This window comes from Vulpes lagopus, chromosome 14 (genome assembly GCF_018345385.1).
Source record: "Vulpes lagopus strain Blue_001 chromosome 14, ASM1834538v1, whole genome shotgun sequence".
Classification (NCBI taxonomy): Eukaryota; Metazoa; Chordata; class Mammalia; order Carnivora; family Canidae; genus Vulpes; species Vulpes lagopus.
The window spans coordinates 5,826,300-5,851,289 of NC_054837.1; the positions used below are offsets into that span (position 1 = coordinate 5,826,300).

Genomic DNA, 24,990 nt, shown 5'->3' on the forward strand with positions numbered 1-24,990 from the left:
CAATTCCAAGAAACGGTTACAGCCTATGAAGACAGAATGGTGATATCCAATGTCACTGGAGACTGGGAACCAAAATCCATTTCTTTAGTTATAAAATAATGTGTCTTATTAGTTTAGCAAAGGGAAAGTACATTCGAGCCCATTCATGCCATAAGTGAAGGTTCTTAAGGGGGAAAATGCTACCATGACTATAACACCAAATTGCTATTTATGAAGATGAAGCTCAGTGCTACATCTCTGACCATTCCTCCCTGTACTATAACTACAGCCTTGGTAAACTATTTGATATTCCGCTTACCTGAAAAAGGTAGTCATCCTGCACCAATGCATGTAAACACACACACACACACACACACACACACACACACACAAACACACACACACCATTATCTTTCTTTAAAAAAAAAAGATTTTATTTATTTATTCATGAGAGTCATGAGAGAGAGGCAGAGACACAGGCAGAGGGAGAAGCAGGCTCCGTGCAGGGAGCTCGACGTGGGACTCGATCCCCGGTCTCCAGGGTCACGTCTGGGCTGAAGGCAGCACTAAACAACTGGGCCACGGGGGCTGCCCCACCATTACCTTTCTTCTAGTTAATATCCTTTGGGTCTCAGCTTAGATGTTATTTTCTCCAGGAAACCTCCTGTAATATCCCCAAGACCATATAAGGTGCCATATCTAACCGCCTGGCAGCAGTATGGGTCACTCTGTCCGGAATCGCCTGTGTACCTGTCTGCTTCTCCTAGTAAAACTCTAAGTTCCTTGATGGCAAGAACTTGCTCTGTCTTGATCATGACTGTGCCCTTAGGGGTTAGCACAATGCCCAGAGAAAATATAGGTGCTGCATATAAATTTGCTGAATGAATGCATAGGTTTTGCAGTGTAGAGAGCAAGTCATCAAGGTTCCAAGATGTGCTCTTTCCTAAAACAGATTTGTTAAGATGGAAAAAGTGCTAATTATTTCAAAAAGTTATTAAGTAGGATATGCATTTCATGTTGTTTGCCTATCATGGTAACTGGGAGGGCTGTTCACAAAGAGTCTGCTGACACGCTCACAGAGCAGCTACCTGCACCATCCTTTTTTCCTTGCTGATCAGAACTTTCCTCCCCCTCTAGGGGCAGAAAATGCCAAATATTCTCTTTCTCAGATTCCCTTGAAGCTATGTGACCCAACTGTGGACACGATGCAAGGGGAAATTCTACTTGGGATCCTACTACATATCTTTTACCTTCCAAAAAAGGGATTCTGGGAACTCTCCTCTTCCTTCTTGCTGCTGGAAGACATGAGGTGGCTCTCTCTAGACTGAGGCAACAAGCTTGAGAATTAAAGTTAGTAAGTTAAGAAAAAAAGCCAGTGACGTCGTGGAATGGTTGTAGGAAACCAGACTTGGTCACCTTAAGATGAATGGCTATGTGCGACTGTCAATGTCTCTAGTGTTTGGACCCCTGCTTATCAGGAATATTTTGTTACTTGCAGCTGAACACATTCCAACTAGTCATGTAAGGAACACGCAAACTTTCCTCTGTGGCATCATATAAGACATGATATTCCACAAGCCAGTGTAAACCAGCATGTGGGATAGGGATACCCAGGAGACAAAGATCATTATTTGAAGAATTAAAGACACGAGAGGGTCATCTAATGATGAAATATTTTGGCTAAAGATGAAATCCATGTGCTCACATTAGAAGAGGACAGTGTTTGCCTACACTGGAGAAGAAGCATGAGAGGGTAAATCAGAGAAGGATATTCACAAACACATTCATTCTTGTCGTCTATAATCATACCTGGCTCATGAAATAATTTTATGAATTATTACCTGCCTCGGAAACTCTCAGTTGCCCTATTAATAAAAAATGTTCAAACATATGTATTTTGCAGGAATAAATCTTCAGAGGGCAGGAAGGACCTGATGAAGTGGATCCCTTGTGTTCGGGTGGCCACTTACAGATGCCATTCATATCACTTTCCAGCCTGACGTACATCCAGTACGTCATTCTAGTACGAATCCAGTACCATTCATTCCATCTCTTCAAAAGCAAAACAAGCATTCATTCATCCATATCACTTCTCAGTAGAACATACATTCCCGATTGTACTCACTAATTTATTAAATATTATATTTCGTATTAGCAATTTTACATAATACTCATTGAAAAAATACAGAGGGATCGTTCAGTACTTTCTGACGAAGTCACAGCATCCTTAAAACCAGAGTGGACAGAGGACAACAAACAGAACACCAGACACTTTGACATGAAACACAAGACCTTCTGCAGAAGTGTCCTCCCACCAACCAAACTCCTTGCCCCCATATCCTCCTGCAATTTCAGTAGCTTTCTCCACATGGTTTGGCTCCAATGAGCCACTCCCAGCAGCAGCCCCAAACACAGCTTGGATCTAGGTTTGTATATTAACAGGTCAGATCTGCCTCCCTCTGGTGTTCCTTAAAGCATAAGTGGCTAGCTATGGTTTCTATCATGCAGGATCTGGCCTTATTGTCATACAAACTGCAGAAATGGAACTGCATGGGTTGGAAGAGATAGCAGCGAGGGGGCACACATGCTTCTGTGGGTGATTTGGGGCCAGGAGTACTGGTGGGTAGAGGGTTGGTGCAGAAGGATAGCACCAAGGCAATGCTTTGTCTGGCTTGGCACAGTTGCAAGTAAACAACAGGGAATCACAGGCCCACTGAAGAACATCAGTGGGGGGCATGGAGGTAGTGAAAAATAATTCAAAAACTCTTTTGAATCATGCAAAATACTTTTTAAAGTCTTATCATAAGTTCTAATAGAATTTAAGGCCAACTACTTTCAGAATTCTCTCCTCTTCTGAAGCCTCTGAATTGTTAGATTAAACACTGTGTCCTTAGGAAAAATGATCAGTACTCTTTGGAATCCTGCTTAGCTAATTCTCCAGCAGTTAACTCCCCAGAACCAGAACCCTGGTCCATCAAAAAGTGTTCCAGGTCCATTCCAATGTGATAAAGCATGTTCAGTCACACATAAATGAGTGCTGGTATTGTTGTGCTCAGTATCATTATCGTTTTCAAGATTTCAAGTTTGTTTTTGAAATAAAGGTTGATTTTTTCCCCCTAAAATGCTAATGCTTTTATATACATACAAGAAAAGCATGACTTGGTTTTTGGAAATTTACTTGGTAGCCTAGGAGCTAGCTCCTCATTAACTTGGATCATTTTAAATGGAATTGGTACTTCTGGGCAATCAATGTTCGACTGCCGTATCTCATTCTTCCAGACATTGGGCAGGGTAGTTCATAAGGCCCCCAAATAACTATGAAAACAACTTTTTCCAAAGTATCTGGAGTCTCTTTCCCCCCATATGGGAGCACCCGACACAGATTATATATGTGAGCTAGAACTTGAAGATTACTGCCTTTTAAATGCCTTCTAGAGTTTATATACTGAACTGAGTATACTGAATTTATGTACTGAATTTTCTCCTTCAAAATAGTCCCCTTTTGATTCTTACACATTCATCCCAAATATGATCACGGTAATTATCAAGGCCAGGCGCTAGCACGATGCTGGGTACACAGGTCTGGATAAAAATTCTGTGATTGAACGAGTCCACGAGTAAGTGAGCGATAAAAGAACAGATAAGTGAATTTAGAGTTTGCTCTTTGAGGATCCCCTTCCAATCCAGTAACATTTTCATTTTAATATCTACACTAATGGCAAAGCTTGTGTTTTGGGAGTGAATGCAATCATTGAAAATAGTCAAAATCACTCAGAACCAGTCTTGGGAATAGGAAACACAATTCGGAGGGTTAAGGGCACTTAGGGAAACACAAGACTTGATCAAAATATTAAAAGTCTGACTTTCTTGTAATTGACCTCCGAAGGCAATGTCAGCAGTAATTTACCAGCGTGAACGGCTCTGGATCACGCACGTAGCCTCCACGGTGGTTGCTTTGAGAGGCTGTGCTCAATACAGAGAAGCTGGCATATTAATTTCCACAGTCATTTTCTCTAATTGGGCTGATACGTTAATGGTCAATGTGCATATAATATATTTTTAAGTGACGCAGCGGGGGAAGGTCCCGTAGCCTTCATTAATCTTAAATCCATGAAACTTCATTGCTCCCATCGGCAGAATAAAGAAGCGAAGTACACAATCTCTAAACTTTCCCAGCACTAACATTCAATAACTCTATAAATAAATAGTTTTACCATTGTTCACACATCTTCAACCACTCTCACTCACTTTCCAGAGGCTTCATATTGAGGGGAACTGTTCCTTCAAACAACAGCAAGGCCTGGAGGGAACTCATGCATTAGGTTCTAGAAGCACCAGGTGTAAAGCTGCTAGTGCCAGATGAACGGGACACACACACACACACACACACCTTTCTGTCCCATTTGCAGTCAACTATCTGTCCCCAAACAGGGACAATCAAAGAGGTCACCGTCATCATTTACATTCATATGAAATCATTTTTATAAATTATAGAGTATAGCTGCTCTTTAAATGAATTATCAGTTGTCATTAAGTAGTTACTACTTCAAAGGCAGAGGAAGTGCTTTCAAATGGAAGTATGACCGCTGGCTTGAGAAAGTCTTGCTTCCGATTGTGTCCGAAGTATCTTATTCTGTAGATTCCAGGCTGGGCAGTATCTGGAATATGCCATTGTATCGTTGCATTGCTGTGACCCAGCAATCCCTTGTACCAATAGAAACTGTTGGGAGGAAACAGACAAACCAATCAGATTTTACTCTTAAATACGTGTGATTAGAAGAATGTGTGATTATTCACTATATGAATATTCAGGGAGTCCCCACCATAAGCAAGGTGCTATCCTCAATAGCGAGAATACAGCAATGAACAAAACAGGGACAGGAACTTACTTTCTAGAAGAGACCCTTTAAGAAATAGCCATTTGAAAAAGGAAGAAAAGAAGAAGAAGAAGAAGAAGAAGAAGAAGAAGAAGAAGAAGAAGAAGAAGAAGGAGAAGAAGAAGAAGGAGGAGGAGGAGGAGGAGGAGGAGGAGAAGGAGAAGAAGGAGAAGAAGGAGAAGAAGGAGAAGAAGGAGAAGAAGAAAGAAGAAAAAGAAGAAGAAGAAGAAGAAGAAGAAGAAGAAGAAGAAGAAGAAGAAGGAGAAATAGCCATTTGTAGAAATAGTTTCACTCGTTCTATCTTTCTAACTACCCAGACACTATCCATCCCGGGAAGCCTTCCTCACCTGATACTCAGAATACAGGATGTCCCCTGCTCTGCTAGAGCATTCCTTCCACCCTTATCATCCTCTGTGTCAACTGACAGCTCTATTCCCATCAAGATTCATTTGTTAAAAATATATACTTAATGAGTGCATGTGCCAGACTCTATTCTAGAGATGTGAGGATACAGTGCTGAGCAAGACAGACATGGCCCAAAGCTTATGCTCTCCCCAACCCCAAGGACAAGGGGGGAAGACAGGCAATAAACAGGTAAATCAGCAAGTGATCTTAAAAGTGTAAAGTGAAATGAACAAAGTAAGGCAGAGGTATCTCTAAGGAGGTGCTGTTCACCTGAACCCACACATGCTCAGAGGAAAGACATTCCAGGAAAGAGGAACAGAGATGCAAAGTGGCTCCAGCAGGAAAACCCGTGGTGTAGCGGAGGAACAGAATGCAGGCTGGTAGGATCAGGGCCTAGTGCCCAGTGGCACAGTGGTTGAGCTTACAGAAACAGATGGAGTCAGGTCACGTGGGTCCTTGCAGACCGCCACCAAGGAGGTCAGATACTCTGCTGGGGAAGTAAGATACGACTGGCTGACTGATGTCCCCACTTGTGTAGAGAGTGACTGCTCTGGGCAGAGACAGTGTTCTCAACATGCTGCGTTTTTCAATGATGGGCCCAGTGATCTCATGACAGAGGTGACAATGCTGCTGCTGGTGAACCAGACCGAGGTCTATCCATGTCCTCAGTGTTTACTGCTATTCTGATTTGGGGCTTTAAAAAAAAAATCATCCCTCTTTTTAAATTATCTGTAGAATCTTATTTTAATAATAAATATATATTTATTATTTGTTTAAAAATGACCTATGCCTATTTTAATAATAAATATATATTTATTATTTGTTTAAAAATGACCTATGTCCTAAAGATTAGAGGAAAATGTACACCCTTATTTATGTGTGACTATCAAAGGGGCCACAGCATGGTCAAACTTTGATTTTCAGTTAACCACGGGAAGCAAACCAACACAGAACCCATCACGTAATTGAAGGCAATCTGAATTAGACACAAATTGCCAAAAATTTTGCCCATTTGTCATGGAGTGTGAAATATATAAACTAGGGAGCAGAAAGTTTTTCTTACTTCGGACACATTTTCAAAACTTTAAAATCTGTATTCAGCTCAGGTACTTGGTAACAAAAGGCACAGAGATATGCCTCTCTGAGGGATCTCCATCGGCAAATTCCTGCCTTCCTTCCTTGAGTCAGGAAGAGATAGCACTCCAGCCATCTTTCAGTGACTCCAGTGAAGAATCATTGACCCCCTATACACATTCAGTGCACTTTGCGTATAGACTCGTGTTTTTCCCAGAAAGAATGTCAGGCTCTGTAGAGTCATAGCGACACCTCCACCCCAGTGTGCCTTTCAGCCAGTTTGCAGGAAGACTGACTAGCCAGCCTTTAGGGGTAATGTCTGTGGCTGTGGAAAAAAAACAAACAACTAACAGATGTTTACAAAAATGGAGGCTGTAACCTCATTAGCACCTAATCTTCCAGAAGCACACACCACACTGTTCTGCAGAAAAACAGAATCAAAATGAAGTCTAATAAATCAACTAAATATGGCCAGAAGGCTCCTTAGGAACTTGATATCATTAATATCATGCATTGAGCCAGGCTTCCCATTTGTCTTCCCTGCATTACTAACCAACTGTTGTCAAGGCTTGAAAGACAAAACATCCAACAGACATGCTCACCGAGTCTCCCAGGAGGCGTCATTATGCACTATCTGCCATGTTGCTGATGTGGCCTCGTATTTCTCGACAGTGAGGAAGGTCCGATGGGTCTGAAATGCAATTAATATAACTGATGAGACCCCTTGCCCAGTCCTAGAAGGAACTTGTCTGTAAATACATCCCTTGTGGACTGCAGGCTAATCTGCCAATGTCTTGTTGAAAATGTATTAGAATTTCATCCAAATGCCTAGGCACTTCTCTTTACATTCTGGCAATGTCTTCAGAATGTTAATTTATCTAGGCACACCATGACCTTTTTTATTTTTATTTTTATTTTAGAAAACTCAATGATCATAATTTTAGAGCTGATAGCAAATTTTGCAAATGAGGGCAGAGAAGAGATAGAATAAAATTTGAGATTTTTAAAAAGGCATAAGTCAAAACTTTCATGACATGTTTATTGATCTATATTCCAAGACTTTCTCTAGTCACCTCAAGACTTAGGAGAGAAAACAGGAGAGTTTCTTCATCTTTCCTTCCCTGGGTAAATGAATTATTAGTAAATATACCTCCCAAGTGAAAGAATTGACAAGGATGCATAAATCTTCCCTGTCCTGGGGTGCTAAAAGCAATCCCTATATATTGTCATAATGGATTCCTAGAAAGCACATCAAAAACAGGTTTTATTTTTCCCATTGGAAAATTGCTATAATAATTCAGTTGAGACCAAGAATTACATGTCAAATAAACCAAAGATTTGAATAATATAACAAATTAAAAGACACAGAGGTCATAAATCTCAATTTCCCTCAGAAATCTTTGGACTGTGGGCCCTTAAAGGCAAGATTTGTGTCTAATTCACTTTTATCCATTACGGCCCTTTATACCTGTCACTTAGAGGTGTTCAAATAAAACTTTGCTTCAGATCACTTACTTCCAGTGGGGCATGGGATTATTTAAAACTCTAACTACTCAACCGATAGGTTATATTCAATAAAGCTTTCATTATGATGGTGACTTGTAAAGAGAACAGTTTCTGGCCACTCAGGGCAGAATGACACTGGGGAGGTTATATATGGAGGAGGAGACTGAGTGAGCCCTTGCACACAGGTCTAAAGTGTAGACCAGATAACAAGTCTAGACCAGTGCATATGTGAATTATGTGACTATCCTTTCCCGCCTCTCAATCCTAATCTCTACATGATACACAATTAATTAATACAAGTTACTTAGTCTTTCTAAGCTTCAGTTTCCTCATCTGTAAAATGAAGACTATAATATATAAGCCAACGGATAGCAGTGAGGATTAAATGAGATTGATGTAATAATGTATGTAAAGCACTTCACCTGCTGCCTGCAAAGGGTAAACTTTCAATAAATAGTGCTGAGGATTACTAATAATAAGAGGTAGTGGAAATTTTTGCATGCCAAGTCCCAGGGCACTCTTAGAAATCAATTCTATTCTTGTTACAGTGCTTTAAGCATTTTGTTCTCCTGCTTTTCCAAGGCAGCAATGATGACGATATTTCTCCACCCAAAGGATATCAAAGGACATCTAATCCTGCAGTTTTGCTATAACACGTTGATACCTTCAGAAAACAATGCTACAAACATGCAATATTATGGTGTAGTTTGACTGCCTAGAGAAATTAAACAGGTGCATGTGGACTTTCCAAGGCAGTGGAACATTTTTCCCCAGTGTCATGTCTGACAACGTCATATCGCCACCATTGTTATCACAGCAAGAATGATATTTCAACGAACAGAAATGGAAGGTTCATTTGGGAGAAAGGTGTCTGGAGTTGTAAGTAACTATGGTCTCTGGGAAGAATGGCTGAGGGATAGAGTGAATACATCCTCGGCCATACTAAAAAATCTGACTTTGAAATCACTTTTGTATACTTACTCTCTTTTGCTTCTACTCATTTCTTTATTATTTTAATTTTTACAACTGGAATATGTCTACCTATTGCTTGTGTAGTTGTAAGGACATTCTCTGTCTCTCTCTTTTTTTAGAGAGAGAGAGAGAGAGTGAGGGATTACAGAGGGGGAGGGAGAGACAGAGAATCTTAAGCAGGCTCCACATCAAGTGCGGAGCCCAATGTGGGGCTCGATCTCATGACCCTGAGATCATGACCTAAGAGAAATCAAGAGTCGAATGCTTAACTGACTGAGCCACCCAGTTGCCCCAGTTATAAGAACATTCTAAAGGAGTTACAGAGGAGTAAAATTAATTCGTTTCATTAATAGCTCCATTACATATGTATACTTTATATATGATCAATACAATAACGTATGAAATGATATAACAAACTGTGAACAATTATTACCTCTAGGAAGGTTTATGGAAAGAGAGGTACTTTTATGTTCTATTTTAAGCACTTCTATATTATCTGTTTACACATGAACATGTATTCCTTGTGTTATTTCTCAAGATTAATAAATACCCAATTAGTGGCAGCAATAAAGAGTTAGGAAATGGCAAGTGCAAGATAAAGCAAAGTACATGGGCCAGGGCTCTGAGCCAGGAGCATCCCCTAGGGGTCCATGATCAGTCTGCAACACTGGGGGCAGGACCAGATGCTATGGTGCTGGAGGAAGAGAGAAACCAAAATGGGAGTAGGAAGGAACCAAAGATATACTTCATTCGTGGCCCTTTAATTATTTTACCAAATTTAGTCAAGTTTCTAAATTGGGATACATAAGTGGGATTATATTCAAATTTGTATCTTCTCAAGAGACAGTGTAGCTCTCTATGCTTTGTGCAATATGTGATCCTAAGCAGACCCAGTTAAAGGTTTCCTATGCCTTATTTCCCCCCAGACTGAATTCCACATTACTCTTCCTACTGAAAGTTTCCCCACACCTAAAAAATAAGATGAAAAGCAAGTTGGGACATTTTATCATCATGTTGTTAACCTCTATGAGGATATTCAAATAAAAACTAAAAGGTGGATTTAAAATCTATAAAAAGAATCATTGATTCTTACCTGGTTTTCTGCTGAATTCTTCGGGTTAGCGCCTACGAACGTCACTTCAGCAACTTCTCCCTTAAAATAGAAACTCATTTGATGAGTTTTAAGTAAAAGTAATCTTTGCTATGCTCATATTTGGGCCATGATTTATGAAATGTTCTAGGATTCTGGGCACCTGTATGGATTCTATCCCATCTAATCAAGTGAGTTATCTTCTGAGAATTCTAGAGAACATATCCTTGCCACAATGGACAAAGGAATTTTTGGCTGAGAAGTTACTCAAGGATTTTTTTGCCAATGAGTTTGCTTTCAGTACATTCAGATATCGATGAAGACAGTGCATTAAAATGGCTTTTTTTGGGATCCCTGGGTGCCGCAGCGGTTTGGTGCCTGCCTTTGGCCCAGGGTGTGATCCTGGAGACCCAGGATCAAATCCCACGTCGGGCTCCTGGTGCATGGAGCCTGCTTCTCCCTCTGCCTGTGTCTCTGCCTCTCTCTCTCTCTCTCTCTCTCTCTCTCTCTCTCTCTCTCTCTCTGTGACTATCATAAATAAATAATTTTTTTTAAAAAAATGGCTTTTTTTAGTCTTTGATACTGTCTCATACTTCCCTCCAACGCACAATCAGGAAATGGATGGATTCAAATAAAAACAGTCAAAGCTTTCCACGAATGACTTATACTGGCACTGACATTTGCACAAAGTGGAATGACAGGGTGTGTATCTACCTTCCCACCTGAAACAAATAAAAGAGCTGAACAAATATGCATTAAACCATGGTTTTATAGACAGCAGAGCAGTGAGAACAATCAATCAATGAAAACAATGATCCTAGACTGATAGGAAACAGCCAAAATGAGCCCTGCAATTGCCCCAGCCCAACGCCCGGAGAGGGTGTGGTTCACAGCACAAGGAGGCAGAGCTCAAGCAAAGCCAGGCAGTCAAGCTAAGTTAAGGAAGAGATGTGGAAGTCCATGACGGCCAAATAGTCTTATGTTCACAAGGTAGAGTAACAGAGAAGAACATACCAGAGAGAGGAGAGCTACACACACAGAAAGAGAACTCTGGAGATTGTAGGAGATTCCTCTCAACTCTGCATGTGAGTAAGAGAACCACTTGAAGCCAGGAAAAGAACCTATCGCAGAGAGTGAAACCCTTACTCCCTGAAGCATTTAAGCACATACTGGGATCAATATGTGGCTGAACATTCAGTTATGTAATCACAGGGCAACCCCTTGAGAGCCAGATTTAAAAGTAAAATCAAGAATAAAAACACTGAGCAGACCCAGTAGCCACACACTGCAAGGGAGACAGACTTTACAATTTTGTCCAGTCTAGTTTTCAACAAGCAAACAAACAAATGGAAACAACTCCAGGGTGGGGAGATGAGGCTAGAATCAAGAATTGGGACAATGTCAAAACACATCCAGTGTTCAACAACAACAAAATATTATGGGATATCCATACCTGAAAATATCACTCATATTAAGGGAAAAAAAGCCCAATCAAATCTGCCTTTCTGGGTCCCCAGATGTTGTATTTAACAGACACAGACTTCAAAGCAGCTGGTATAAAGATATTCTAAGAACTAGTACAAGTCATTTGTAAAGAATTAAAGAAAAGTCTGATGATAATGACTTAAAATCACTGAGAGAACCTCAGTGAAGAGAAGTAATTTTAAAAAACAGGTTGGGTATTCTAGAGCCAAACATCACAACTTATATGAGAAATTCACTAGAAGGGTTTAATAGCAAATATGAGAAGACAGAAGAAAGGGTAAGTGAACTAGAATTTTATCAATATGAATTATTATATCTGAAGAATGGACAGAAAAAAAGTGAAGAAAATCGCTAGAACCTCAGAAACAAAGAGGGCGTCAAATATACCAACATTCACAAACCAGAAGTCCCAGAAGTCCCAAAATTCAAGGAAAGAGAGAAATATACGAAAAATCTATTTGAAGAAAGAATGGATGAAAATTTTCCAAACTTGATCAACGTTACCTTGCCAATGGAAGGAACTCAATAAATCCCAAGCAGGATAATCACAGAACACTTTGCATTTAGATACATTGTAGGAAACTGGGGGCAGGCAGAGACAAATAGAAAATCTTGGAAGCCGTAAGAGAAAAATGGTTCATTGCTTACAGGGAAACTCCAATAAGATTAGCAACTGGCTTCTCTTTAGAGAGTCAGAGAAGAACAGTGGCAACAGGATAACACACTCAAAGTGATAAAAGAAAAACATTTCTCAACCAAGAATGCAACAAAACTATTCTTTAGAGAGAAAGGAAAATAAAGCCATTCCAGCTAAATAAAACCTGAGAGAATTTGTTAGCAGAGCTGTCCTACAAAAATACTAAAGGAAGTTCTTCATGCTGAAAGGGAATGATGCTAGATGGTAAAAATAGTTCTAATTCCTAAGAAACAATAAAGAGCACCAGAAAAGTAAATATATGGACTGAATTTAAAATATTCTATAAACATACTTTTCCATATCTTCTCTTAATCTATTTTAAAGGTGTAAGCTAAAAAATAAATTTAAAGAAAAATTTTAAAAGGTGTAAGCTTATATAAGACAATAGTTATAATACTGTATTACTGCATTTATATATATTTATATCACAAAGTGTGGGAAAGGAAAAATAGATATATTGGAGCAATCTTTTTATATTTTTTGGAATTGTTAGTATTTTATTGAAGTAGGGTGCAATTAGTTGCGATGCATATTATATCCCTATGACATAATAAGATATTTATTTGTAGTCTCAGTCCCCACATCCTGGCACGGAGCTCCTAAAACCCCTAGAATCCCCTAAATGGTGTGTCTTTTTGTATGTTAATGAGATGACCAGTGGCTGAGGGTTTCTGAGTAACAGCAGGGTGAGGGCTAGTTGGGGAATTGACCTTGTGATTAGAGAGTTAGAATGATCAAGTCCCACTCCCTGATCTCCAGGGAGCGGAAAGGGACTGGGGGTTGAGTTAATCATCAACAGCCAATGGTTTAATCAACCATGCCTATGTCATGAGGCCTCCATAAAAGTCCCTAAAGTCTGGGGTTCAGAGAGCTTCTAGATTGGTGAATACATGGCGATGCTGGGGAGGTGGCCTTCCCGGAGAGGTCATGGAGCCTTGGCTCCTTCCCCCATACCCTGCCCTCTCCTTCTCCTCATTGGGCTGTTCCTGAGCTATATTCATGTATAATAAACTGATAACCTAGTAAGTGAACTGTTTTTCTGAGTTCTGTGAGCCTGTTCCAGCAAGTTATTTAACCTGGGGAGTGGCTCATGGGAATCTTCAATTTGTAGCCAATCAGTCAGAAACAGAGGTGACAACTTAGATTCACCATTGGTATCTGAAGTGTGTGACGAAGTGGAGGTGGAGGGGTACAGTCTTGTGGGAGTGAGCCCTTAACCTGTGAGGTAGATGCCAAACCCAAGTAAATAGTGTCAGAATTGAATTGAATGATAGAACACCAAGTTCTGCAGATGAATTCACCAAGATGTCTGCAGAGAATTGCTTGGTGTGGGGAACATGTCCACACACCTGCGGTCAGAAGTCCTGAGAGTGGATAGTGTGGAGAGGAAAATCAGAATTCTTTTTCCTTTTCAAGTCCATAAAGCAGCTACTAGGAAAATAATCAAATATATATATAGTAAAAAAAATCAACAGAGAAATAAAAATGGTACACTAAAACATAAAAAAAAAAACCCTGAGCTTCCATCTTAAGAAATGAAAAGAGCAAAATAAAATCTAAACAGTCAGAAGGAAGAATATAACACACCAGGGCAAAAATCCATGAAATTGAAACAGAAAAACAATAGATAAAATCAGTGAAGCTAAAACCTAGCTCTCTGAAGACAAAGATGATCAAGATCAGGAAGAAAGAAGGGCCATCTTTATTGACTCTACAGAAATTAAAGGGATTGTAATAACATATCATAAACTTTACCCAAATTAGACACCTTACATGAAAGAGGCAAATTCCCAGGAAGATGTCAATTTTTAGAAAGATGCAGATTCCTCAAGACAAACTAAGTGCTGAGAGAGACACATAATTGACTCAAAAAAAAAATTTAACAGGCTTATAATAAGTAAAGAAACTGGAGTAGTAAGTAAAGATTCTGTTATAAAGAAAAGCCAAGGTCCATGTGGCTTTTCTGATAAAACTGATTGAATATTTAAAGAAGAAATAATATCAGTATTTTCCATGCACTTACAGAAAATACAGGAGGAAACACTTGCTAACCCATTCTCCCTGACATCAAAGGCAATGGAGACAACACGTGAAGAGAAGACTACAAATTTGCTTCATGGATTTGAGTATAAAATTTCAGGAAAATATTAACAAACCAAGTACAACAACAGATTAAAAAAAGATGCTATGCTATCACAAAAGGGTATTTATTTAACATCTGAAAATCAACTGATGCCATACACTATATTACCAGAATCAGAGACAAAATCCTACATAATCACCTCAGTAGACATGAAAGCATTTGAAGCAAATCCAACACCCATTCTTCATCAAAAAAAAAAAAAAAAATAGTGGCATACAAGAGAACTCTCTCAACTTGATAAAAGGCATCTACAAAAATCCTAGAGAAAATACCATATTTAAGATTGATATTTAAGAAAGATATCAAGAAATTGATATTTAAGAAAATATCACATTTAAGATTGATTAATACTCTTCCTCCTAAGATTAGAAATGAGATAAGGACGCCCAGTCTTACAGTGGGTCTTCAACAGGGTATTGGAGATTCCAGCCAGCGCAATAAGGAAAAAAAAATCAAAGGCCTCCAGAAAAGAAATCCAAAAAGAAATAAGTGAGCTTGCTTTTATTCACAAATGACATGATACTTATATGTAGAAATCTCTAAGGAATCCACATCCCCCACCTAAAATCTACTGGGACTAATAAATGATTTAGCAATGTTGTGGGACACGAGACCAATATAAAATAGCGATAGTATAAGTCCTACTTAATTTCTACGTGTTTTTCCTGTCCTTGGTTTAAGAGACTTTTTTGAGCTTTAGCAAAGGGTTCCATGACCATCCATTTAAGAAGAAAAGAAGAATTTGGATTTTAGAGATTTGATTTTACATCACAACCACCTGAAAAATAAATATTTCCCCATTCTGATGTTTGCAGAGGCTCTGCAGAGCTAAGAACAGTTGTCAAAATTATCGTTGCTAACAGCTGGTCTACAGCATTATTAGAAGCAGGTGTTGACATTAGACAGTATCTTTCCCTCAACCCCAGACACAGGCTTCTGGAGGATTTCAAGATCTCTATGTGCGCCTTACCACTCTGTATGTAGGTTTCGCAGGCTGCAGAACATCCCCAAAAGTTTTGCCTATTGGCGCTCTATCCACAATATTTGGAATTAGTGAGGCTATCAGTTGTTTGAAAAATGGAGGCTCTGGACCTCTGCTCAGGTTGGCTACTGTGTCCTAGAACAGAGAGCATTGGCTTAGGAAGCACAGAATGTAGAGTCAAAGCCCCTTTCCCCAAGCTCCCGCCTTCCAGAAATGCCTTCATTAAAGGACACATCCACACACACTCACATCCTCTCTCCAAGACCTAACAGCTTTAACAAAATGTGGGGGAACTTTGCTAAAATGTGAGTCTAGATGTACAATTTAAATTTTTGTCACTAGAGGAAAATTTGGGTCATAGACAACACTTTCACTCCCCCAGACCACGTAGTCCAGCAGAGTGTAAACACTATACAAGTTTAGATTCTGGGACAGCCGTTTTTCAACTGTCTGACTTTGGATAGAAGCCTAATACAAGGTAAGCCTCTGTATCATGACGCTGTGATTACTCTTTTAATTTTTAAAAAATGTTGGGCCTTTCTTATCCAGAATTTTTTTTTCTCCCTAAGTCCTTCTCTACGCTAATTAAAAAATATAATAATATAATAAATACACTTTTAACTTAAGATCGGCATGTGCCTTGACTGGTTTAATCTATGTTTTCCACATTTGTCACTTATAATAGCATCATCACAATGGCTAATCTCAAATTTTAAATAGTCCTTCATAATGTACACTAACCCTCACTTTAATAATTTAATCTTTTTCAGCAGCCATAACATCTATTTCCTGGCATTCCCCCTTCACAAATGGGAACATACGCTGGGAGATACTCAGTAGTTTTTTTCGAGATCACATCGCTAATCTTAGATACAGACATAAAACTGACTGTGACACAAATTTCCACAAAATGAATCACACTTTCTCCCTAAGTATCACTATAAAATTTGAAGGCTCTATTTCCATGGGAGGAACGGTAGATGTAGAGGCATAATGCTAGTAAAAACAGTTGCTATCTCTCGGGATGGGTTATAGGTTTACACTTTTCCATATAATCTGAATATTCTATAACTAGTTACAGCTTTTAGGATGAAAATTAAAGCAGCTCTACTTTGAAAAATAAAGGACCAGACCTAAAATTGAGAAGAATGCTATAAAACAATAATCAGGCAATTAAAATATGACCTAAGTAGACATCTTGTAGTGAAACTTCATATGGTCAGCAATTAGGTAGAGACATATGGAATTGCCAATATTCAAATGTGTTGACCCACCGAAGTAGCTGTATTATTTGTTTCAACCCAATATAATCAAGCTTTTTCTCTGAAAGGGCTCTGTTGTCCTTGCCATAATTGTGTCCCAGCCTTTACTGGGGCCTCTATGGTGTTATATAAAGATTTGTTTATGATTTTAAGCCCTTTATCTTGCCTATTGGCCCATAATCTGACGCCAGAGTCAGCTTCATTAATAACTGCATGCCAAAAGGAAGAGGTCCACAGTGGAGTTCTTTTAAGACAACTTACTAAGCTGTATGTATTCTAAGTTGATGCAATGTGTACGCATTCCAAGGTTGTACTTCATCACCTCTAAGCCTCTAGTGATTCTAACAACTGCTATTATTTTTGAGCCACCAAGAAAGTAAAAACCTGCTACTAATCATAATCATAAAATTATTCTGATTGAAAGATGCAATCATTTCAGAGATGCTACCATATGGGCAATGGGCACCTCACAAGGAATGACCGGCTCAACTCATGAAGTGATTGCAGAGACTCTGGCCAGGACTGAAGAACACTGGTTCAACCCTCAGCTATAGTTATAGTAAGTGTGATGACTTACATCTTCAAACCAATTTTCTCATCTGAAAAATGGGGGGAAATGATACTTTCACATTTCACACGGGGATCCGATTATGAGGATAATATGAAATCATGTATGTGAACAAAGCTGTCCCTACCAAGTGATGTTAACTGTATCTGAATTTACTATCAGTTTCGTTTCTTAGAAATACTTCATGACTACAAACTTTTTAAATATAAAGATTTTGAAAGAAACTGGACATTTGAAGCTACGGTTTTCTTTTGCATCCCTCTGCATCTCCCCACCCTGAGACACACATGCATATGAGTTTTGATTACCGTAGCAATGGCCTTAGCAAGGGCTCTGAAGAGCTGGATGTAAGCAGACAGAGTGTGTGGTCCATAAATTGTAGATGCTGCCTCGTACCGCTGAACCTGCAGGAGAAACAGGGCTGAGTGTTACACTGTTCTGCATATCTCCATCCATTTGGTGCATCTTAGGGGAGGGGTGATGTTGGACATCTCACATAATTCAAACTGGCATAATTCAAGATTAACTATGACAAGAGGTGGTGGGCATTTCCATTTACCAGTGAACGTCAATGGCTACCATCAATTACTTGATAAAGGCAGTGGGTTTTCTCGGTTCATGCCACTTGGACTATCAGTCCATCTAATCTGAAAGAGGTAAATAGCTCCTAAGCATAAGACTATTTTAAGCACTTGCAATTTAAATGTTTGCCTTCAAGGAGCATAGCAGGAGGGAAAAAATGAGGGAAAATGAGTCTCAGTAACTCCTGGAGAAATTGGGTGGTGATGATACTGCCTGGAGAAGGACATTTAACCACCATACAGCTATAAAATAGAACCAGATACATCTCCTGTAGCTGAACTACAAGCCTCTGGTTGTTCTACAGGAACCTCAGACTCATCAAAACTAAAGTGGAGCTCATCACTCCAAATACACCCGCTCGCCCTGCAACATTCTTCATTCCAGTGGATAACACCCTTCTGCCATCTTGGACTCCTCCCTCTCCCCCATCCTATATCCTGGAAGTCTCTGAACTACCATTACTTGGCATCTCTTGAATTCTTTCATTTTTCTCTGTCTCTCCTGATCTTACTGTGGCCAAACTCTTGGTTCTCACCCAGGTCATAACTACAACTTCCTAATCAGTGCTCTGTCCCCACACTTGTCCTTCCAATGTATTTTTCTACAATGTCATCCTAGTGACCTTTCTAAATCAAAACTTGATCATAACACTCCTTCTTTAGAATTCTACTGCAGTTTTCCAAAACTTTCCTTGTTGAGTTAAAGCTCTGTAGTATAGCATAAAAAGATGCTCCATCAACTAAAACCTCCCCATGAACTAGTCCCCTGTCTCACTACCCTCAACGAATTATGGCCCTTCAAAGGTACTAACTCAGCACCCCCAGACCTTTGCATGTGTAGTTTCCTCAATATGGGACACGGCCCTCACTTTATATTTCCCTGACTAGCTCTATTCATTCTCAAGAACTCAGACAGATGTTACATCTTCCAGAAAATCTGCCAGCCTCTAACCTCAAACACCCAATATAGACTACTACACTTTCTATTTGTTTTCATATCACCTTGTGCATCCCTTTTACAGAAATGTGATTACATGCTCTTCTCTGCCTTTCACTAGACCATAAATCCCAATAGTCTTGAGGGTAGGGACAGATTTTTACTTATTGTTATGTGCAGATCATGGCTAGTACAGTATCTGTCTCAACACGTTTCTGTTGAATGAATTAGTGAATAGATTAATTAATATTAACTCTTGCAGGAGTATGTCCCTGAGAGAGGTTGTAGGGGTTCCTAAACTTATTTGTGCCCTGGACTCTTTTTTTAAAGATTTTACTTATTTACTTGTGAGAGAGAGCGAGCAAGAGAGAGAGAATGAGAGAAAGCATGGTGAGGGGTGGAGGGGGCAGCGGGAAAGGGAGAAGCAGACTCCCCGCTGAGCAGGGAGCCCCATGTGGGATTCGATTCCAGGACCCCAAGATCGTGACCTGAGCCAAAGGCAGGCACTTAACCGACTAAACCACCCAGGTGCCCCTAGACTGAAATATATTTAATCAAACAATAATAAACCATTTTGTGATAGGATAATATTTGTTTTTCTTTATTAAACAAGTAATGCTTGTGCTTCTTTGTTGAGTAACAAGATCTGATAGCCGATCTAATAACTACTGTGATTTTAAAATAGCTATGAGAGTGAAGTTACTTCCAAATCTGCAATCCCTCTCTGTAATATAAAAAGTATCTGGGGTTCCTATTGTGACAAAGTCAGAGGTACTGCTAATATTGTCGTTTGTTATCTGTACTCCTAACTGAAGGAAATTCTAAATCAAGAGTTAAAGAGAAATGAAAAAATAGATTAATGAAAATTAGTCCCATCCAAGTTTACCCCAATTAAGAACCTTTATTCAATAGGATTTCCTGGAAAGCAGAGACTTTCAGGAAAGTCAACAGAGGGCAGCAGGGCAGCCTCCACTCCTGGCATCACTGGCCATTTGTCAAGAGGCAGGCTGAATGCCTCCCTGTGGACCGCCAAGATACACCAGCAGATAGGTTAGCAAATAGAAATGGTGGGAACCTAGATTGTTTCCATGGTTTTAACTACTACCATTAAAAAGTACTTGAGCTACTTTCTGTGCTATTTGCAAACAAAGAAACATTACCTCCCCTCAATTCTCTGAGACTGTGTTTCTTAATCTTTGTCATACATATAAAAAAAACCCTACTCCAGAGCTGTTGTGAAGATGACTTAAGATAACATTGTCAAGGTGCCTATCTAGTGCATTCAATTAATAGTAGCTATCAATGAGACAATATTCCCAGGTTCTACAAAAACTTCAGGCTCCAGAAGCACTATGGGCAGGGTTACAGAGGTAGCATGCCACCACTCAGGCTTATTACCAGTATCCCTGACAAAATAATTTAGTTCAGAAAAAGTAGAAGTCACAGAGAATTTTGACTCAAATTTGGAAAGGGTAAACCTAGAACTCCCAAATGCAACCTCTGTCTTATTCTCTCCTCCGTCCCAAAACAAAGGCATCTCTCAAAAACACCGTTAAGGACGTCTAGAAGGAAAACCTGCATTTAATGCAACAGTCTTGAAAATGGTATAGTTAATTTAAATGACGAGAATTTTTATTTTACCTGGTATTCTTCAAAGGTGGTAATGTAATGTGTATACACGTTGCACAGACCCGAAATAACGACGGTCATATTCTGCATCCCATACGTTGCAAATTCCTAGTGGGGGAAAGATAGAGCTCAATAAAATTACTCTTCATCGTAATGGGTGTTATTGGCCCAGTTATACTTAACACACGATCATAGATGTGAATCAGTGGCATAGGATGTCTCTCTTAACGTCATTCCCAGTAATCAATGCTCCTGGGAACGCAGAAGTACTGACAAGTCCTTGAGGAAAAGTTAGAGCCATAACTGCACTACAGTTGGGCAAGTCAATGGATCGATGAACATCTTAGTGCTTACATTTGCAGATGTAGAATCTTATTACTAAAATACAGATATTTTATCCACTTCCTAAAAAGCATAATGGGAGGATATTAACTAACCATAATGGTTATTTCCAGCTCCAAGTAATAAGACCTCTGTTGATTATGTCATTCTAGAACCATTTGCAATGCTTCCTGAATATAAAGAAAATTGTAAATGTAGATAAAATCCAGAATTCCTAACATGTGTTAGGTCTTATTTAGACAGGACTCCATGATATTAAAGTACTTAGGGTAATTTGTTATTTAACCCATAAAACCATTATTAATTTTTAAATTATTAGTATATAAATAGCAATAAATCATTTAAACCTATTTATAGTTTCCTTATAATTTTTAAGCTTCTTCTTATACCACTAATATTTCATATTCACCTCTAGATACTACTTTCAAGAAGTGTAAAACTCTAGTCATCTCCACAAAGATTAACTTAAAAGATATCAGATCATAGGAATAGGGTATTCTTTTCTCTTCATGAAACATAAATAGGCATTTTCTTTCATTTTTAACTTACTGCTTGAACTGCCTCTCGAAGTCTTCGTCCAGACATGGTCCTGAGTCAAGAAAACAGAATTATCTAAGTGTTTCCCTACTCAGAATGTATGAAAAGAATACAGAAAAACTCATAGTGAAAGACAAATGTGATCCCGGCTCATAACACAATATAGACAGGTATGTAGGAGTTCTATGGCAACGCAAAGCAAAAGTTGAGCTTTTTTGTCCCTAAGCATCCTATCTTGAAAATAAACCCTAAACTCAAAACAACTTGATGGAAGGAAAGAGAATCAATGAATATCACTGGCAAAGACTACAATCACTTTCCATTCATTGATTCAACAAGAACATACTGTCTGTGTTCGATGTTATTAAGAGCTGAGGCAAGTAGAGAGTGCACTGCTCCTGCCTATGAAGAATTTATCATTTCGTTCCTTCATTAAATCCTTCAATAAAGCACAATATCGACTACCGATGAGGCCCACTTCTCAGTGCTAAGGGTTCAATAGTAGGAAGCTTACATTCCAGGGAGTGACAATGGTCAAGAAACAAATAAAAGAAATAATGATCAAGAAACGCATTGTGGAGAGTGTGGGGTGCAGTGTACAGATAAAAGGTGATGGTGGTTGTCCTTGTGATGATGCGGGAATATGGTGGTGGTGGCGGCAGTGACACAGAGTCATATAGCATCAGCAGGAGGGGCATCTCTGTTAGACATCTGAGTGGAGAATTGAAGGAATAAGAGTCGGTCGGGGGATAAAAGGAGGGTAACCATTTCAGGCAGAAGGAACCATAAGTTGATAAGCTCTGAGACAGGCACATGCTTGCTGATCTGGGAAATGCAAAGAAGCCAAGGTGTCTAAAGCAGGGGCGAATAAGGGGGAGAGAGGTAGGAAATCAGATTGGAGAAGTTGCCAAGGAAAAGTCTCTCCCAGGGCTGTGTAGGATGTTGTAACTGTTTAAGAATTTACCTGGAGTGAGATGGAAAGCCATTGGAGGGTTCTGAGCCCTGACGTGATTTGACTTAGGTTTTAAAGGGATTCCTCTGGCTGTTTGTGTTGAGAAAAGACTACAGAAGAGTAGGGAAAAAGCAAACAGGTGAGACAGGAGGTTACTGAGGTAATCTAGGGGACAAATTATGGAGGCTTAGACCGGGGAGGGAGTGATAGAAAGTGTTGGGTGGAATGTGTAGAATTTGTGAGAAGACTGAAAGTGGGGGAAATTGAAAAAAAAGAAAGAATTCAGGGATGGCTCCAAGGTTTCCCAGCCTGAGCAACTGGAAAGATACTACTTACTCAGATAGGGAAGACTGCATAAGGAGATTCCAGATCATCATTCCTGCTTCTAACACTTCAACTGCTTCAAGTACCTGTATTTTGATACCACTTCAAGACTCTCTACTGACATAATAATGCCCAACATCATTTACATTTGGAATAACTTTTTCAAATGTTTATATTTGCTATAATTTCCTCACTGGCAATACACCTGGAAAGATGGACTCTTCGGAGGCCCACCCAAAGAGGGTTGGAATATTTGTCACTGTTGCCAGAATGGCATGGTGAGATACCAAGGATTATTATCAGTTCAGAATTGTTGCCCATGATAAGAAGTGACTCCAGCAGAAACACATACACAATGAATACATATTTAACTACGAAATAGCAGAGAAGAGCTTACGTAAACTCCCCAGGGATGGCAGTGATGGCCAAGGACCCAATCGTGATCATCTGAACATCAACAATATCGGGGTGCCAGGGGTGAGGTTTTGTCAACTAAGAACCCAAAACATGAAAACTGTGTTAGGGGTATTGTTCTTTCTACAAGAGACAGATGATGTTCACAGAAGTTCCTTAATTAAAGAATTTATAATGTTTCCAGCTGGTTTGGGTGCTCAATCTTACTAGCCCAGATTTTCTTTCTAGAGAATGAGGTAGTAAATATTCTATCTGGTCATAACATAAGGATCTCAGATGCCAGTGCCCCCTTAACCCAGACTTATTTTCTCATCAGTGAAGTTTTTGGTGGCTCTGGCATCATGGAATGATAACATGTAACAGGTAACCAAGGGTTCTCTGGGTGCACTGTGGTGACTATCCTTAGCAAGATGGACAAGTGAGTCTACATTTGGAACAGCTTAAGTGAATGATTTCTCTTTTCACTCTCATAGCACTTTAAATTTGCAGTTACCAAGTCGTGTCTTACTTTCCAAGTTTTCTCCAAGACAATCTATCCTTTGCATAGTCAGATTAGTATAGAGGCTTTCCTTTTACTCCTTCCTTTCCTCTCTTTCTTCTTCCTAAAGAATTTTAATTGAATATTAGGGGGGAAAAAACTCTACTGAAAAATTTTTTCTTCATCAATAATTCTGGTATGACCTTTTGACTTTAAGAACGTGAAAATCCATGGTCCAAAGGAGTATTAAAGGAATATTGCTTTAGTTAATCATGCTGTCTGAGTTGTGAGAAAATTAAGACATGAACATGTCCCTTTTTATATGACCCGAGGATGTTTGTTTCTGCAGAGAATTGTATGTGAACTCCTGTCCTGGAGTCAGCATAAGTGAATCCTGAATAAGACAGATGTTGATTGAATCCTTCCTTTTCTATTGCTTACATTGTTCCAGTTATTTATCATAAATTCTAAGTCACAACATTTAATAATCATACCCTTTATTTCTTAGAGTTAGATCCTTAACATACATATTTTTATTTTTTTATAAATTTATTTTTTATTGGTGTTCAATTTGCCAACATATAGAATAACATCCAGTGCTCATCCCATCAAGTGCCTCCCCAGTCACCCCACACATATTTTTAATATTAAAACTTTGATGTGAGAATATTTGAATAAGAACTCCCATGTCAACAAAGATCTATCATTTGTCTCTGACAATTCGTAAGTCTTAAAATAAAATACTAATTTTACCATGATAGTCAAAATGCATTACCTCTCCAGTGTGAAGAAGGATTGGTTTTGGTTTCTGACACTGTTTGATTTCTTCAGATGGCTTGCCCAGGAGTTGATCCCGAAGAGTGTCCCAAAATGGATCCCCTACTGTTGTCCCTATTAGGAACATTAACACTAATTTGATTCCAACACTCTGAAAAATGCCATCACTTTGACAAATGTACAATGATGCCTTTACTGCAAAGATTTTTTATTATGGCTGTTGCCAAATAATTCCAAACGGTTTGAATAATAGAAAAGGGAAAATTTCCTGTGCATTCTAAAATAGGAGTCATTATTTAACTAGATCCCCACAGTGGCTGATAGAATAAAATATTTTGTTCAACATCCTTAAAGTTTTGTTTCCTTTGCAATTCCTCACCCATGTTGCAAATAAAAACAATCTGACATAATTAATTATACAGATCTATGAACGGAATCACTTTTTTCCCATTTTAAAAACTAAAAATGACACCTCCAACTTGAAGAAATGATTGTTTGGCTTGTGGTCCACAGAAAGAGCCTCTCTTAATTCATCACTTAATCATCTACACACATGCATGCAGGCGTGCTCACAGCCACATGTGCGTGCATACACACAGAATAGAATGCAAAAATCATGGGTCCATGCCACAATCTGGCGGAAGGTTCCATTAATTCTGAAACCTATGAATTTAGGATCTATAATCCATTAGGGAAAGATAACAATTATAAGCACATATGGACCTAATAATAGAGCGCCAAAATACACAAACCAAAACTGGCAGAAATGGAAGGAGAAAGAGACACTCAAAGATAACAGTTGTAACATTAATAACCCACTTACAGTAACAGCTGGGATGACCAGTTGGAAGATCAACAATAGAAAATGCGAGCAACACTCGAAGCCAAGTGGACCTAACAGGTACCTGCAGATACCACCCTCCATGCAGGTACAGACACTCTTCTCAACTGCATACAGAACACTGTCTGGGGCATCCAG

The 24,990-nt window shown here is 39.2% G+C and overlaps 1 protein-coding gene across 2 annotated transcripts in view; it reads right to left on the bottom strand.

The window, feature by feature from the left end:
- Positions 1-487: 487 nt before the first annotated feature.
- The window catches only part of ASAH2 (N-acylsphingosine amidohydrolase 2), a 74,683-nt gene continuing 50,180 nt past the window's right edge, over positions 488-24,990 (bottom strand). Inside the window, exons 13-21 of one of the 2 annotated variants that reach the window (XM_041728961.1) lie at positions 24,010-24,125; positions 22,740-22,834; positions 21,079-21,118; positions 20,200-20,295; positions 17,349-17,444; positions 15,199-15,345; positions 9,907-9,966; positions 6,938-7,026; positions 488-4,699 (exon numbers count right to left, since the gene is read on the bottom strand). In XM_041728961.1, coding sequence (XP_041584895.1) covers positions 4,510-4,699; positions 6,938-7,026; positions 9,907-9,966; positions 15,199-15,345; positions 17,349-17,444; positions 20,200-20,295; positions 21,079-21,118; positions 22,740-22,834; positions 24,010-24,125 — 929 coding nt within the window. In that variant the 3' untranslated portion in view covers positions 488-4,509. The remainder of the gene's footprint in view (positions 4,700-6,937; positions 7,027-9,906; positions 9,967-15,198; positions 15,346-17,348; positions 17,445-20,199; positions 20,296-21,078; positions 21,119-22,739; positions 22,835-24,009; positions 24,126-24,990) is intronic. The other variant, XM_041728962.1, reaches the window with a different exon arrangement.